This window comes from Alternaria metachromatica, assembly GCF_023757995.1.
Source record: "Alternaria metachromatica strain BMP 0045 chromosome Unknown scaffold_37, whole genome shotgun sequence".
In the NCBI taxonomy this organism is placed as follows: Eukaryota; Fungi; Ascomycota; class Dothideomycetes; order Pleosporales; family Pleosporaceae; genus Alternaria; species Alternaria metachromatica.
This window is the reverse complement of record NW_026055528.1, coordinates 266,034-283,165: the sequence shown is the minus strand read 5'-3', so window position 1 is coordinate 283,165 and position 17,132 is coordinate 266,034. Positions and strand designations below refer to the sequence as shown.

The following is a 17,132-nucleotide window of genomic DNA, read 5'->3' as shown; positions in this document are numbered from 1 at the left end:
CATTCCTCCTGTCTCCTCTTTCAGCCTCGACATCCCTGTCCTCAGCTAGCAGCATCTGCCTCTTTATAGCTGCTTCACTTTCCGTCGTGAGAGTACCACACCTGCACCCATACCTCATGCGCGACAATCTCGCTCTCTTTCTCTTCTTCCACATTTTCCTGCCTTCTACCCAGTCAAACTCGAAGCTTTTCGCCTCCATATCCTCTGCGACTAACTCTATTACTTCGTGCGGGTCGGTAGGGGCAATCATGTGGGTGAAGCGCATATGCCTGGTCTCGATCGTGCTACAACCCAGTGCCCTCATTTGGTCGACGAAACGAGGAGGCGGTGATTGAGCACGATCACACCGATCACGGGCCGGCGCCCTGTGCTTTCTGTTTTTACCGATGCCTTTCACTTCTTCTTCACGGGCAGGACTCTCCCAACAATCGAGCATGACATATGTGTCCTGCCCCAGCGTAACAAGTTCGCCGTGACTATCACTCCCGAGGAGCACAAAGCCGCCAAGTGTCCGTTGATTAATAAACGGGCTGTGTCTCCCAGTGCACATCGCCATGCTCGGACTGGACTCGATCTGATCGCGTTGCTTCTTGGTGAGCTTGCCCGGAAAATGCATCAAAGTGACACTTGGCCAGCATCGAGCTAACCGGGCGCCTTCAGAGTAGCAACCGGGGTTGTTATACTGTATGATCTTTGTTTTCACTACCGAGGATGACAGCAGCTCCAGCTTTTGATGGAGATGGCGATGTCTGTCCATATCGACATGCGCATCGTAGGCAGACTTGTGGGTCCAGGATATCCAGAGGTATAGTTCAGATGGCTGCTCTAGAACGCGACTCCAGTCACACTCTTGTACCCCGTCACACCTCTTCAGATCAATGAGAGCCCGAAGCCCGGTACGCCATAGTTGATTGGACTGTGATCTTGCGTAATGTATGCTCTCTGGCGCGGTGATTGTGATCCATTCGCATACATTCCTGGTGATGTCGGGATCGGGTGTGTCGGACATTGTTGAACGTTGGCAATTAGGCTGGTGTCTGAGGAAGCTGTTGCAATGGAAGATGTTGTCAGCTGCATTGATACTTATGCGTGCGCGAAATGTTTTCGCAACTGGTGGTACCAAGGTACACACGTACGTTGGTACCCGCGATCATGAGCAGTTTGTGCGCTACCGGAATCGTTAGCCAATCAGGTGGTAGATATGTGAGGGTAGTTTCTAGTGGGAAGGGTGTCCTTTCTTCAACGTCATCGATGGTCAGGCTGTGAATGACTTTAAAAGACCACCGCTTCCGATTCTTAAATCCCCACAATGTACACGCCCAAATTCACTCGCGAGAACGCCTTGAGTTCGAGCGTGAAGCCCAGAGGCGATAGTTAAAAGCTATGCGCGTAGCTTCAAATTGGGCGCGATGTCGTGGTCTATCAGGTGCACCAGTACCTCGGTTCCAATACCCACTCAAGCCAGCTCCAGTTCAATCAGCGAATCCAGACTATGCGGATGCCGCCAAACCCCCATCACCTTCAACCCCGCACCTTCATACATCTTGCGATGCTCCTCTTCCGTCCGGTGTCTGGCCCCCAGACTAGCCATGAGCTCCCAGTCCAGACAGGCTACCACGCATTAGCGACCCATAGCAATACATCCGGTGAAGAACTTACTCTGCACCCAATGCGCACCTTGATCCGGCACGACAAAATCGTTAACAAGAATCTTGGAATACCCCTTCGTCATCGCCGGCACAATCGCTTTCAGAATCTGGGAGTTGACATCGTCGTTCCAGTCTTGGATGATGGAATGCAGATAATACGCCCGCGCACCCTGGACAGGTTGCTCAGTCAAAAAGTCATGCGACATAGCCCTTGCACCAAGCCCCATCTTCGCAAGTTCCACAATCTCAGGCCTATCCTGCAACACCAACCCCCCCGGTAACCGTCCCTCAAACGCCCCCCTCAGCCCCTCAACATCATGTCCAGACCCACCCCCAACATCAACAAGAAACGTCTTCCCCTCCTCCGCCCCGTCAATCAACCTCTCCTGTACCGGATAATATCCCGCCTCAAACCACCTCGGCCGCCCCTTACTCCAACTCCCCATCATACTCGCAAACCTCCTCCCCATCTCAGGATTCCGTTGCTGCATGTACTCAAAGTAATGACTCCCCTTACAACCATACGTATGCTGGAACGGCGCATCAAGCCCGCTATCAGGACACTTCCAGTCCCTTTCTGAGAAATAAGATTTCATGGAGTGGTGCACAGGCTGAAAATCTTCTGCGATGAACAAAATAGAGTCTTGATACGCTTGCTCGGCGAAAGCACGGGATGTGGGTGTATTAGCAAAGGTATCAGGACCGGTCTCGCGGACTGTGCCCATGGCGGCGAGGTGGCGCAGCATGCGTGCGACGATGATGGGGTCGACGTTTTTGGAGCAGGTTTTGGAGCAGGACTTTGCGATGGAGTGGCTGCTGGCTCCGGTTTCTGGGATGGAGTGCATGGCTTTGAAGAGCTGCACTTCGACGGCAAGCCAGAGCGTGGTTAGGTGGGTGGGTTGGGCCCAGAGTATGTGTAGCATGTTTTCGGATGGGTGGCTGACTTCTGCGATGAGGCTACGGCATGCGTCTAGTAAGCCTTCTCTTGCGCCGCTTGCACCATTTTTGAAGCCGGTGCTGAGGGAAGCGATGGTGTCGAGCAGGGAGAGAGCAGCTTTGCTTGGGGTTGGATCGGCGGCCATGATTAAGTCTGGGGAAATCGAGGGTCGCAATGATTAGGAGGAAAGGAGCACCAGCCTTGCGTTCTTATTGTCGCGACAAGTTGTCGGGATGCTAATCCAGTCGCACCACACGTGTGCCCCTCATTGTTCGGACGAACCTGTACCGAACTGTTGTCAGCACAGCACCTGAGCACGGCAGGTGGCACCTGCAAGGCGTAGTAGCGAGGCTGTGGGCTGCATGATGACCTCAGTCCAAGACCCCAGATCCTGGACGTTTTCCGTGTTGTGCCCACGCTGGTGATCCTTCTATCCTTGCGTCAGCCACTCCACCAGCTAGCCTATCCTGACCCCAGTGTGACCGCGATAGAATCGTTTGTAATCATGTCGCACCAACAAGACGTCGAGGCGCAACATCCACCTGTACAAACGGATGCTGCCCAGCATTCCGCAGCGGCAGATTCGGGGTTTGACGCTGGCTCGTCATCTGAATTCGATCAAATTAACAAAGGGGAGCATGATTTGAAGCGCAAGATTGTACGAGCGAAGCCAACTGATGATGGGTGAGTCAATGATTGAGACATCGTAATATCGGGGTATCATTTGAATCATAAACTAACTATTCTTTTTGACCTCATGTAGTCTTTTGCCGCTTCTTCGCTTTGGAAAGCGCCGATGTTATGGCAGCGAGCTCTTTCTCAACGTCCTCATCGTCCTCGCTTTCCGCATCGACGTCGGCAGCTTCGTCATCATCGGCAGCCTCGAGTGTTGTGCCACCTTCTTCGTCGTCATCCGACACCTCTTCCTCATCATCGTCATCGCCATCTATTTGTAGGCCGTCTTCGTCGCTGAAACCACTGAAGTCGCTATCGTAGTCGGACTCGTCTTGTTTCGCACCAGCCTTCTCACCGGCCTCACTCTCACCACCTCGCTTCCGCTTCTTGCTCATCTCACCGAGCTTGCCTTCGCGCTTCGCGTTGATGGGTCCGCTGGTTGATTCCTCGCCCTCTTTGTATGGTGGTGGGGTGAACCAAGGCAGCTTTCCTCTTATCCAGTCGTTCAGGACCATCTTCGCAGCGCCGTCAATGTCGGCTTCACCGCCCTTCAACAGACGACCGCTCTTACGGCACAAGTTTTCCAGAAAAGCGACAGCATCGCCTTTGTAATCTGAATCCTTGATATCGTACGTTCGCTGGAGATGTCTCGGTTGTACCCGCTTCAGAACCTCTTCGATGTATTGTGCTGGGTACTCGACGTTCTCGACACGTACACTACCACGGAGCAGAAGATCCGTATCGGTGTCATTTTGGTTTGGTGGTACGATACCAGGACAGTCGATCATGTAGATGCGCTTCATCAGGGTAATGTATTGCCAGACCTTGGTTTCGCCAGCGATGGGCGCGACGACGCACACCTTCTTCTTTCGCAGAGTGTTGATGATGGACGATTTACCGGTGTTCGGGTAGCCAACCATACCCACAGAGACCTGTTTACGGTCGCTGTGGAGAGAGCTGAACTGGCGGAGAAGGGCGATCAAAGAACCCTTGCCGAAACTGTTGTTGATGGAGGCGTGGAAAGCGAGTGTCGGGAATTCCTTGCTAAGATGACGAACCCATGCAGCCTGTCAAGTGTCAGTGCGTGGTCATCAACTTGACATGATAATGTGCGTCGATGACGGAATGTGCGAAATATTACTAAGAGTACCGCCATGAAGCTGCGAGTGCAGAGACGGTCCTCAACTCAAACAAATCACGCGTGACTCTATTGATCGGCAACCAAGACGGTTACCAATCGACCCGCGATCAAGACGATCTTAGGCCAGCGAGCCACTTTTGCTCTTCCCAACTTGTAACAGAACCGTATTCATGGAATAGGAAAAGGTCCTTGACTTAAGGAGGGTGTGGATGGTGTAGGGGGTGGAGAGGGGGCGTGAACTTACAGCAACCTTGGAGGGAACAAGATCGACCTTGTTGAGGACGAAGACCAGATGCTTGTGAGGTGCCTCGGTGCGGATGTATTTTTCGACAGAGCGGCAGCGGGTACCATCAGGGTCGCGGGCGTCTAGAACATGGAGAATGACATCGGAGGAATCAATGACCTGGGGTATGTCAGACATGGATTGTGAGAGGTGATGGATGTAAGCTTACCTTGTACAACTCGTTCCAGATACGCTTCGACGTGCCCTTCATGAAGATGAACTCGCGCGCAGACGTAAGCTCGCCGTTGGGGTTGTCGGCGAAGGACTCGTTCTGCTCTGCCTCGCCAGACGTGCCCGACAGCAGCTTGGCGTTCTCGAGGCGCTCCACGTAGGTCTCGTGCATGCTTCCTGTGCGACCGGCCAGATCCTCAATGGAGCTGAAATCGAGCTTCGGGCGCTTTCGTTGGGCCTTGGGGCCGAAAGTCTCTGAGAAAGGCTGGCTGCCGACGGCGATCTTGGCCGCGTGCTGCTTGAGGCCTGGGATCTGTCCTGGTGTCTCGATCAAGCTCATAGGTAGCTTGTTGCGCTTCATCAGGAACGTGGTCGGGTCCGAAGACTGCGCCTCCACAGCCGAGCGGAAGCTGTCGAGCGCATCTTGCGAAATCACTCGCGTGTTGTTGAACCACTTCCTATTGGGCTCGACACGGGCGACAGGTGCAGCGCGGTTCTGGTAGACGGCGGCCTTGGTGATGTCTCCCTTGGCATTGCGCTCCGCTGTGCCACCTGTGAGGCGCTTGAGGAGCTTAACCTTCTTCGCATCACTACGGAACTGTCAGTATACCAGTACATAAGGACCCTGGCGCAAAAAGATTGCGCGACATACCGGTAGAAGTTGGCGCCCTTGGTCTTGACATTTCCCATGCCATCGCCCGTCTTGCCCTCGCGCTCCTTGCGGTTGTACTCTTTCTTCTGGACACCCATGGCGACTGCTTCCGATGGTGTTGGCGGGATGGGAAGAGTGAAGAGTAGAGTTCGCGAGGCATGGGCAACTTTTTTTGAGAGGCGGAAGCTAGCCAGAGTGGGGCCAAGGGGCTTGGCACCGACAATTTCGAAGCAGGCGCGACGACACCAGCGCAGCACCTCCGCATCGCCGCATCCAAGTGCACGAGGCAGCAACACCGCAATGCCGCCCAGGATACCCGTCCGACCCTCTGCAGCCGCCAATGGCTGGAGCAGCAGCTTGTGTGTGCGTGCCTTCTCCTCCACACCATCTGCCCTCGCCCTCGGTCCGCAGTCGCCAAACTACATCGACGTGCCGAAGCCGCTGCAGCCCACGTACCCAGCCAAGCCCGCAGTAAAGGGCCACCTCCCCATCCCAAGAGATGTCTTCAAGACGAGGAATAAGCACCCGAAGGAGTCCGACATCTTCCTCGACCGGAGTACGAAGGAGCCCAAAGACGTCAAGGCCCCCGGACCATACAGCCGGGATGTCGACTACCGGTTATATAAGCAAAGACTGGCGGAGAAGCGGAGAGAAAATTTGAAGGAGGGTGTCAAGGCGCTGCATGAGCGGAAAGTCACATCAGAGGCCGAGTACATGGCCAAGATCCAGGCCATCGGTGCGAAGAGGCGGGAATTGGCCACGGCACCACGGCGCGAAGTCGACATTTTGACAGAAACATCTGTCGCCAAGGGCATTCGCGACTTCCTTACCGACAGCCTGCCCCCGCGGCCCGATATCACAAAGGCCCGGAGCCGAGCATACCAGCGCCGAGTAGCCCGGATACAAGAAATCCGCGCTTCCCGCCTACACGATCTATACACCAACGCACGAAAGTTCATCGTGGACGAACAACAATTAGACGAGGCGATAGAGAAGGTCTTCGGCTCTGATGAGCAGCCTGTTGCTTGGGACGCCAGGGGAGTCATGGGTCCAAGAGAAGACGGCAGGAACGGTCTCAGCCCATGGGACGGTCCTCTGCCCGAGGGTGTCGGCGACATGCTTAACAAGCTCAAGGGTGGCGAGGGTGTTGGACTTGCCAAAGAGCGCGTCAAGAAGGTGGCCGAGGAGCTTACTGGTGGTAAGATGTAAGCTCAGTACCGAGCTATGTATCATGTACTTCATGTGTATACCAATATTTTGACGCCTCGATGATTTTTGGCACGCCTCCTCACTTTGATCAATCACCGTGGTTCACCTTTCACTCCGGACCTGGGCATGAGCCGCCAATAGCGGACAGCGAGCTAGACTGCTCAAGCGCTAGTCAGGTGAAGGAGACATAGCGGTCCGCTATCTTCAACTCAACGTTGTCATTCGGCGACTTCTAACAAACGAACGAAATACATTCTGACCCACATGTCTGGGCCTTATCACTACGAACGATCGCATTGGCAGTCTTCTGATTGCATCTACCACCCTCGCACCGCCTGCCAGTGAAGCCTGCCTTCTCTAGGTCGATCATTTCAAGTACTCACCCGGATCGTGACCGAAGTTCTACTCCAACCGTTTGTCAAGGCTCCCGACTTTACCTCTGCGAAGGCGTTATCAGCGCTAGCCTTCTGCGTGTGAGCAATGGAGATATAATCTGCTCATATACTCATATATCTACTTCTCCACATTCTCTCACAGACCCCCTTCACAAGATTCACTCACTTACTACCCAGGCGTCAATTCCACACCACCATTCAAGACCATCGATCCCCCCAAGCTCACCACTCTCTCCCTCCACCCAGTCTCTACCTCGATCTCCTCGCCTATCATATCATGAAACTCCTCGCCCCAATCCTCGTCTTCCTGCTTTCCGTCCTCACCACCGCGACTCCCCTCGCCATCCCCTTCCCCTCCGACACCCCCGCCAACACCCAAGGCAGCAAGCCCAAACACGACCCCCTCACCCAAACCCCCGCCCACGAACGCCGCGGCGTAGCCTACAACGACGTCGCCTACAACAAGCTCTTCCAAGGCGACGGCACCCACGTCACCTGGCGCTTCAACTGGGACTCCTCGTCTGCGCTCTCACCTGCCTGGTTCCGCTTCATCCCCATGCTGCATTCACTCAGGGACGATCATACGGGAAGGTGGAAAGACAATGCCGAGGCGATGGCGAGGAAGAATTTCGAGGATCATGGGTTCGCGACGTGGTTGATGGGGTTTAATGAGCCGGATAATTGCATGTAAGTACAGTCTTTGCTTTCGGTGAGAATAGGTGTGGTTGTTCGAGGTCGTGCTGATAATAGTAAAAGTCCTGACGCAGGCGGCTCTTGCATCGACGTCCCCACCGCCGTTGCCGGTTGGAAGAAACACATGGAACCGTTGTCCAACTTCAACAGCGCGATGTATCTCGGTTCACCCGCTGTTACCAATGCCGCAGCCTCTGATACCACGGGTCTGGGTTGGTTGGCCAAGTTTCTGGAAGCGTGCGATGGATGTACCATTGACTTCATCAACATCCACTGGTACGTTACTCATCTCCTTCCCTTCCCTCCCCCACTCCCACTCCCACCCCCTCCACCAACACCCCCACTCACAACCCCCCCACAGGTACAACTCCCTCCCCAACTCCGCGCAAAACTTCAAAGACCACATCGCCAACGCGCGCAAAGTCGCCAAGGGCCTCCCCATCTGGGTCACCGAGTTCCGGGCCGAAGGCACCGACGACGAGATCAGGAACTTTCTGGACGACGTCATGCCGTGGATGGATAACTCGCAGGATATCCATCGGTACGCGTATTTTATGGCGAGACCGGGTAAGGGCATGTTGGTTAACGATGCGGGCGATGGGTTGAGTGATATTGGGAAGGAGTTTGCTTTCTTCCATAAGCATGACTCTGAGAAGGATAGGAATGGGAAGAGTTATGGGAAGGGGTGGGATGGGAGGAGGTGGTGGGAGGAGGATAAGTGAGGGATTCTTTTAAGGACCTTGGAAGGGAGATAGACTTGTGATCTAGACGAAGAGTTTGGAAGGCGTGGGATGGAGAGTCACATCTCATTTACCATTTCTCTTACCATCTTGATCATATTAAATATCTAACAACACATCCACCATCCTCAATTCCCCGGACCCCAAGGCTGCCTAATTGTCTTGACGTGATGCCGATATCCTACGCGTAGCTTCCAATGGGGCGCATCGCGTTGTATGGTTACATATGTACTGACCCCGCTCTTGGCAAGCGTGGGGCCTTGCCCAGGCCCCAACACAACCTAGCTTCGCCCATCTCTCGACGATAACGCAGGAACGATAACAACTTCATGACTACTCGCAGCACAAGCTTCACACCTTCCTCATATATACATGGCCAAGGAAGTAACATGCACGATGTCGTGATGCTACATGAGAAAACACGGCTCGTTGCCGGAGAGATGTCAGATCAGAAAGCCCCGCGGATGTAAGCGGAGGAGTTGGGCGACGGCAAGAGTGGGACGGGTGAAAGTATAAAGGTACAAGTAGTACAAGGTGTTCAACATTGACTCTTTTGTTTGTTGACAGTCAATCATTATGCGGCTCTGTGACTTTGTAATTGCAGCTTCTTTAAGCGTAGTCGGCAACGCCGCTCCCACAGCTTCCCAACCACGTCAAGCAACAACCGCTAGCGAACGACTCGGTCTAACATGGCTGGGCGGTAACAGCAGCCTCCCCAAAGTCCTGTACGTATCTCCCAAACCCACCACATCCCCATCCCCATCTAAACCTTCCCCAGCGTCCTCTTCACCGGCGGCACCATAGCCGGCGGCTCCATCTACGGCGCGCTTGACGACACGCAATACGGGCAGCTCAGCCAAACCGGCGAAGACATAATCGCCCGCAACCCGTACCTGCTCAACAACACGCAACTCGCCGTGTCCAACTGGACCACCGAAGACGATGGCTCCACCGGCACAAACGACGCTCTAGTCATGAACATGACGCGCTTCGCACACGACGCGCTCTGTTCACCAGACAGCGACATCGTAGGCGCAGTATACACGCACGGCACGAACTCACTCGAAGAAACAGCATTCCTCATGGACTCACTGATCAACTGCGGGAAGCCCATCGTCGGGACAGGCAGTATGCGGCCCTTCACCCACCTCTCCTGGGACGGAGAAGCGAATTTCTTCGACGCAGTTATGCTAGCTGCGAGTCCCGAGTCGCGGAATAGAGGACTCATGGTAGCGTTCAACGCACGCATCATACCTGGGTATTGGGTCACGAAATTGCATTCGACCAACCCGGATGCTTTTGGTCCTACGTCTGGTGGTGATTTGGGCATCTTCATTAACAGTTTACCGGTTTTCTTCAATACACCCAGTCAGCCGCTGTGGAAGTACTATTTCGATGTTGCGACTGTGAGTAAGTATCCGACGTATCCGACGTTGCCGAAGGTGGATATACTGTACGCGGCCCGCGAGTTTGATGGAAAGTTGGTACTGGATGCGCACGCCAACGGCGCGGACGGTGTTGTTATTGCTGGGACGGGAAATGGCGGTGTGCCGAATGGCGGAGACGAGATTGCCGAGGCGATGGAGAAAGGGCTTCAAGTCGTTGTTGGGACCCGCAGTCCGCATGGACCGTCTAGTCCAGCGCGGACACCTTCGTTTGCAAAGTCAGGATTTGTGCATCCTATTCAAGCGAGGGTTATGCTGCAACTGGCGATTGCGAGCGGGATGAATATGAATCAGACAATTGATGTGTTTGAAGGGGGGTTTAGGAAGGCTATTGGACAGCCTTGGAGTCCGGGGAGTTGAAGATAGAGACGTAGAAAGTGGGAAGCAGTAGTCTTTCAGCGTCACTCACAGCTTAACAGACCCGTATCCAAAGGCCACCGGCAGCACGTCAGAGGTTGAAGATGATGGGGGTTTAGCGGCATCCGCATATTCTGGATTCGTTGATTGAGCTTGAGCTGGCGTGAGAAGATGGGGGAGTCTGGGTACAATGATGATGATGATGATGATGATATTGGTCTAACGCCTTATGTAACCTCCCAGGGGGCATTCCGGCGGGCACCGCCGAGGGTAGAAGTCTGGGTATGATCGCGGATAGGTGCATAGCTTCATTGGCTAATTTACGCCCTCTAGTTGTCTTCGACTTCACATTCTTTTCTTCTAGTTAAAACAGAAGGCTCATAAACCCTAGCACTCGTTGAAGTTCCAATGCCAAATCACAAAGCCGCACGATGATATTGTGCGCTTTTACGGCTGAGATCAGAGCCTTGCAACCTTGGAGGGTTGAAATCAACGATCTGCAATCACGTGTGCGCATCTACCGCGCCGCAATCTTACCCCGCATCGTGCAACCACACCTGGCCCTTCTTACTTCTCTCATCAACACATTCAACGATTTGTGAATTGTTGAACTCCGCCTGGGTCCTTGCCGAGGTGGTATGAACAACCAGAGTTGTAGCAATGGCTACAGAGCTTTGCAGCATCTGCTCACAACTTATCCCACAGTCTTGGAATCCGAAATCCTCAAGATTATATACCGAAGGGTATGACGAGTGGCATACGATTGGCTCCTATACAGAGACTGTGGGCAGGGCTCTCAGTCTTGGGCCTGGCCGCCGTGGTTGCGGTGGATGCGCATTCTTTTGTGCTATCCTTCAAGGTCCAAAGGATTCGAGTTCGAGCAGTATGAGGCTATCAGACGAAACCATTCTCGAGTTTACTGGCAGATTTCTACATGTTAAAACACCAAATCAAGTAAACGGTGGCTTCTTTGAACATACGATACCATGGGTTTTGTGTACAACGAATGAAAAGAACGGTGGGCGACTCTTTGGATGCGCTATGTGGCACGTCGAACTAAAGCAGATCTAGATCGAAATACCCACAAGCATGCATCCGCTAAAGCCCCAATACACAATTATCCATGGGATGTGAGCTGCTTCAGCCGTATCAAAACGTGGATTGAACAATGCGCGGATCATCTCAAGTGCCCTGAATTAGGATCTGTAAAACTTCCCAACCGTGTGATCAAAATATCAAGAGACCCGTCTGTAGCGCCGAGGCTGCTGACCTCCCACGGCGAAGAGGGCCAATACGTCATTTTATCACATTGCTGGGGGGGAAAGGTGCCAGCAAAACTCACCAAATCGCTCATCACTGAGTATGCCCAAGCTATAAGTCTGGAACTGCTCCCTCAGAGTTTCGAAGATGCCATTGAGATCACACGCCGGCTGGGATATCAATATCTCTGGATCGATGCACTATGCATCATTCAAGACGACGCTGATGACTGGGAGCAGGAGGCACCAATGATGGCCTCGTACTATGGCCTCTCCTCGCTCATGATATCTGCAACTGCGGCCAGGAATAGCTGCGAAGGGTTTCTCACCAGACGTACCGCCCTCTTCTCTCCTGCATTGGGTCAAGATAAGAGTTTTTACTTTCACCATGGGATAGATCCGCCACATATAGATATTGCGGGATGCATTTTGTCTACTCGTGGCTGGGCTGCACAGGAGCGAATGCTTGCACCCCGCATCATACACTACACGCGACAACAAGTGATCTGGGAATGTTCAGAAGAATTAGTCATCGAAGCCTGGGGACCGCATGTCTTGGCATGCCCTCCCCGACGTCGCATCTTGTCTTTCTCCAAGAGTCGGCTGGAAGGATCCTTCACAAAAGCTTTCGTGGGAGCAAAAAGGCTACCAAGCACCCGACTCTGTAATGCTCCTCGCGCTACGTACGACCAAGAGCCAATTGCACTCAAGGCATGGCACGAATGTGTTTGCGAGTACTCAAGACGTCGTCTCACAATGCCGTCAGACAAGCTTCACGCCGTGGCCGGTGTTGCAAGTCTGCTTAACGACAGCGGTGAGTTGGGCCACTACCTTGCTGGGATCTGGAGCGAGCATCTCGTGGATCATCTCGCATGGTCAGGACGCGATATTCTTACTTCTACATACACGAACTACAGGGCGCCTACCTGGAGCTGGGCTAGTCTTGATGGCGAAGTAACGTTCGTCAATAGAGGGAGAAGACAGCAGATTTACACGTCTTTCAGTAACGAGGATATGGAAGAACGAGCCAAAGTGTTCGGCATCAAGCTCAAAGAACATCATATGCTCTTGAGGGACAAGCGCAACATATACGGGGCTGTTCTAGAGGGATCCTACATCATCGTAGAAGGCGCGTGTATTACGCGCGAAGCGCTCGATCTGCTCCTGATTAAAATGTCCATCGAACCCAGCCGCCCTGTCGATTTCAAAAGAAAACCCGCTCCCGGTCCTAGGCAACCTTCTCGATACTTCGAAAACAGATACAGAGGGCCGACACAGCATTTGTATTATGACGAATACAAGGAGAAAGATATCACATCACTCCACCAATTTTGTATGTACTTGATGACTTCTAGTGATCACGTTGAAGCGCTTCTACTCACATGGGTCGATCGGGAAGAGAGGGTCGCTCGACGTGTTGGTCGGATGCAATTGTGGGAGTACGACGGCCCATATTCTGATCATCATAAGGACGGGATTCATACGGATGACTGGCAAAGATGGACAGTGAAGTTGGTTTGAACTATTGTATCAGGCTTTCATGCTGAGATCAAGAGCCGATGCCACAGACGACATGGAAAAAGGACCAGAGATAGGGGCCAGTGCGCATTTCCATCTCACCCTTCTTTCAGACAGTCTCCGCGAGGATATCATAGATCAACTACATGTGTTATTATTCACCTACGGGATCTTCTCACAACAACCCGCTGAAGCCTTCAAGTATGTTGGGAAAGAAGCTAGCATCACTAGGTACGGATCGCGCAGACACTCCTAACGTCCATACTCAGACCAACAAGTCGCTACGAGGATGAGGCATGCGCTAGTTACAAGAGTTCAGGCGCTTACGTGAGACCCCTACATGCAGGCTATGTCTTATTCGCAACGAATAGTGTACCTCATGCATGCAGCCGTTTGCGGCTCACCGGATCGTCCAAATGCGGGTGCATATGCTTTTCTTATGAGAACTCCCAATGGTAATTGCTTTCTTTCGCTAGACCATCTTCCCCATGGCGCTGCAACGACGAATGACCCGTCACTTCGCACTAGGCTCTGCCGACGCGCGAGTAGAAACTGCATGGAACACTTTGCTGGCATTGCATACCTTGGAAGCCCACGTCGAGCTGCAGGCATGGATTCTTGAGCCCGTCGCAGACAAGATTCCGTAGAAGCGAAGGCTTGGTTGGCTTGTCGTCACATACCTTCGGCAGCTTGATCTCGAGAGGTGCCGTACTGCCTGATGCCACGTCACAAGAAGTCGACGAGGCTCTGCCTGATCAATGGCACATAATCGAGTGTCTCCATCACAAGCAAGTTGAAAGGCCACCAAACCCCCCCAAAAAACCGTACATCTGCCTCCCACTTAAACACATAAGCAGGATCTCATACCCAGCCCAACATCTCCCATCGATACCCCCAAACCTCACAGACCCATGCCTCAAGTACGTAACCAGCACACCCCACTCCAAGTAACCACCGCCCACTCAGCACGACCGCATACCCCATACTAACCCCGCCATCCTTCCAACAGTTCAAAGAGGGCGATACCGTCAAGCTCAAAGGCGACGATGTAATCTACATCGTACTACGAGTCATCGTCACCCTGGGCGAGATCGCGAAATACATTATCGAGAAAAAATACAACCCAGTGCCTAGAGCAAATGAGTACGAGGTGAACGAAGGGGACCTAGTACCGGCGTGATGTGGCGAAGATCTTGTGTTGGTGACTACCATTAAAGATTTGAGATAGATAGGAAGCGGCGTGGGCATGGTTGGAAACTACGAGGTTTCTTAAAAAGTTGAATATTGTTAGCTCAAATGCAAAGTATCCGCCTCGCTGCTTTGTAATTGTTCCTTCTAGGTGTACCGCTAAAGTTGTAGTAGGCGTATTACTATAGTGCACAGCCTTTTCTATGCCTACAAGCTCTTGTCTACTTCTACTACCTTACTTAGGAGATTTTATTGTATCTTCTATGGCTCTCCGCCTTGCTAATAACTGACATACTAGGCCATTGTCGGAAACTGCATGGTATCCATACTATGAGACTTCTCGGCGCCCATTTACACCCTTCCCACGTGCCAGGCGTGGCAGAAGGATCAGTCATATTCGGAAAGTGCTTCGCGCAACTGCTTCGAAAGAAAAGGTTATGGGCTACTTAAGACGTGTGGAGTATGAGGAAGGAGCTTAGGAACAATAAGGGGTCAAATTGCAAGGCAATCACCAAGCCTGCATAACAGCCAATACCTCAGCCTTGCCGCGCCACAAAGCCTTCGATGCCATGTCTGGCCTGCTGTGCACCGGTGAGCGAATCTGGGAGTGCATGTCGTGTGCTGGGTCGGCGTAGGATATCATTAGCGATGGTTTGAAGCAGACTCGCATGTAGTAGGGTATGGCTGAGCTGGAAGCGGAGGGCAAGTAGAATGGGCGTGCGCCATAACCTTGGAAGAACAGGAAGGCTGAACGCAAACGATGACGTCACAAGTACCACTTATGCCCGGCACTCGACATGCTGATCACCTATCAATCCATATTGTATCACAAACTTATTGTAGGGGCCTAAGTACCTAGATATACTTGTTGAAACACACCTTTATCAAAATTACTGTACAGAGTTACCCGATTGCCAATTATCACCTTGCTCTGCATCGACATTCTACTGTACCTAGGTCATGAGTACACATTGCGTTAGGAAGTATCTAGCTTTGGAGCTCTAGCAACGTGTATGCAGCAACATTCGACACGAAATCTTGGGAGGATTTCACGTGGGCATAGTTGCAGACTACCTACCTAGGCAGGTAAGCTACGATGACGCAGAGCGATACGAGCCTCTTGTGACTCCCGTACTACATCGCTACTACATAAAGGTACCTCTTATTGAATAGAAGAGATTACAATCCTTAGACTCTTGCAGACTACAAGACTTTTCAGAGACTCGAATGACGTTGGCTTAACGCAATGTCTCTACCTCACACCTCCACAACAACTATCCCTAGTCGTCGTGTCAAACTCGTAGTCGGCTCATCACTACATGCGTCACTCCACCGATACTTAAACACACATGTCCACTCCCACCCCTCACACCCCTCAGCACAAAACATCCCTCGCAGCCACTAACCTCAACAAGTCAAACACGCACCGCGCAAGCCCCATGCCATCGCATCACCAACATCAATAACACCATCCCCTAAAGCAGGTCTCCTACAGCCAACCTCTCGCTCCGCGGGGACAAAGAGATACTGGCAGGGCTTCCATCATATCCCGCAATACCTCAACGTCACTGTACGCTTCGACGAGCTCCCCGTTGTGCCTACCGCGGGTACGGATAGGAACAATGAGTCAAGCGCCATTGCGATTCCCAAGAACAGGGACTTCGATGCAACTATCATGCTCCTCAACGAGGACATAGTGTGTGTAATTGAGAGTGAAGACGATGAGTTTAATCCCTCCGCCTGAGCGTCAGAGTAAGACTGCGACGGAGTTGAGGAGATGAAACGTTAGCCATACTAAACAATCTGCTGGGAGAAAGACTATCCTCAACTTTGTCATCAAATCTTTCAACGAGTCTATATTTTGTTGTGTTGCGATGTAACTATATCTCCTTCTATCCGCGCATCGCTCAGCACTTGAACACCGCCGGCCCAGGGCTCGTATACGTCTTACTCCCCGTGTAAAGATTATACAAAATCCCCGCATCATTCTGCTTATACGCACCCGGGAAAGAAACCGTCGCCGGGGTCTTACTCGCCTCACCCCCCGTAACATTAATCTGCGCACACTCCATATAAAACTGCGCGCCCATACTGCTACTCGCGCTGTGCAGCGCAATCAGCTCTCCCCTGAGCAAATACTGACCGGGAGCAATGCACTTTGGAATCGTAATCGTCTGAACACCTTTATTGGCGATCAAGCGATCAACACCCCACTTGGAACCATCAAACGTATCTTCAGCGATCTTGAACCAGCCGCCGCCGACGCCGGAGTCGGTTTTCGCGTCGCTGACTTTCTTCATGTAGGCCATTACGGGGCCTTTGTGGGAGGAGTCGATTACGTCCGAGGGGCCCGAGGTGAGGGTGTGGCGCCAGGTCAGGGTGGCGGTGGAGCCGGCTTGGAGGGTTATGACGGTGGAGGTTTTGGCGGTGGGGTTGGGGCCGCCGTTGCAGACTATGTCGTTTGTGGAGACGTCGTTGATGGGCTGGGGGGAAGTTAGATGGGGGAAGGGATAGATTGGGAGTATGGGGTGCGTACGCCGTCGTAGGAGGGGACGCGGACACCGTCTCCTACTGCGCCGCCATTGACGCTGACGAAGATTGTATGGGCGGATGCTGAGCTGGCTGCAGCAGCAAGAACAAGTGGGGCGGAGAGCTTCATTGTAATGGTTGTTGTTGGTTCTGATGGGGGTGCTTGATGTTTCAATGTTGCTGTAGTTGGGGTACTTATAAACAATGTCTTCGCCCTGACGTTCAAGATCTGAACCCAGACCCAAGGTTTACATATATTGCATGCCTGGTGATATCGCATACACATCTCCA

At 52.7% G+C, this 17,132-nt stretch overlaps 6 protein-coding genes across 6 annotated transcripts; 4 read left to right on the top strand and 2 right to left on the bottom strand.

The window, feature by feature from the left end:
• Window positions 1-3,341: 3,341 nt before the first annotated feature.
• On the bottom strand, window positions 3,342-5,606 carry NOG2 (GTPase required for pre-60S ribosomal subunit nuclear export and maturation; the record flags this gene model as incomplete). Its single annotated transcript, XM_049336759.1, has 4 exons — window positions 3,342-4,328; window positions 4,647-4,805; window positions 4,855-5,446; window positions 5,509-5,606. The coding sequence occupies 4 exons, from the start codon at window positions 5,604-5,606 to the stop codon at window positions 3,342-3,344; spliced, it is 1,836 nt and encodes a 611-aa protein (XP_049184185.1).
• Window positions 5,607-5,808: 202 nt separating this feature from the next.
• On the top strand, window positions 5,809-6,717 carry J4E83_009873 (uncharacterized protein; the record flags this gene model as incomplete). The annotated part of the gene is made up of 1 exon (XM_049336758.1): window positions 5,809-6,717. One exon carries the CDS (start codon window positions 5,809-5,811, stop codon window positions 6,715-6,717), a length of 909 nt encoding a protein of 302 aa, XP_049184184.1.
• Window positions 6,718-7,389: 672 nt separating this feature from the next.
• On the top strand, window positions 7,390-8,527 carry J4E83_009872 (uncharacterized protein; the record flags this gene model as incomplete). Its single annotated transcript, XM_049336757.1, has 3 exons — window positions 7,390-7,799; window positions 7,869-8,081; window positions 8,167-8,527. The coding sequence occupies 3 exons, from the start codon at window positions 7,390-7,392 to the stop codon at window positions 8,525-8,527; spliced, it is 984 nt and encodes a 327-aa protein (XP_049184183.1).
• Window positions 8,528-9,121: 594 nt separating this feature from the next.
• On the top strand, window positions 9,122-10,350 carry J4E83_009871 (uncharacterized protein; the record flags this gene model as incomplete). The annotated part of the gene is made up of 2 exons (XM_049336756.1): window positions 9,122-9,270; window positions 9,324-10,350. The coding sequence occupies 2 exons, from the start codon at window positions 9,122-9,124 to the stop codon at window positions 10,348-10,350; spliced, it is 1,176 nt and encodes a 391-aa protein (XP_049184182.1).
• Window positions 10,351-14,035: 3,685 nt separating this feature from the next.
• On the top strand, window positions 14,036-14,304 carry J4E83_009870 (uncharacterized protein; the record flags this gene model as incomplete). The annotated part of the gene is made up of 2 exons (XM_049336755.1): window positions 14,036-14,044; window positions 14,134-14,304. The coding sequence occupies 2 exons, from the start codon at window positions 14,036-14,038 to the stop codon at window positions 14,302-14,304; spliced, it is 180 nt and encodes a 59-aa protein (XP_049184181.1).
• A 1,915-nt stretch (window positions 14,305-16,219) lies between these two features.
• Window positions 16,220-16,971, bottom strand: J4E83_009869 (uncharacterized protein; the record flags this gene model as incomplete). Its single annotated transcript, XM_049336754.1, has 2 exons — window positions 16,220-16,795; window positions 16,849-16,971. The coding sequence occupies 2 exons, from the start codon at window positions 16,969-16,971 to the stop codon at window positions 16,220-16,222; spliced, it is 699 nt and encodes a 232-aa protein (XP_049184180.1).
• Window positions 16,972-17,132: the final 161 nt, after the last annotated feature.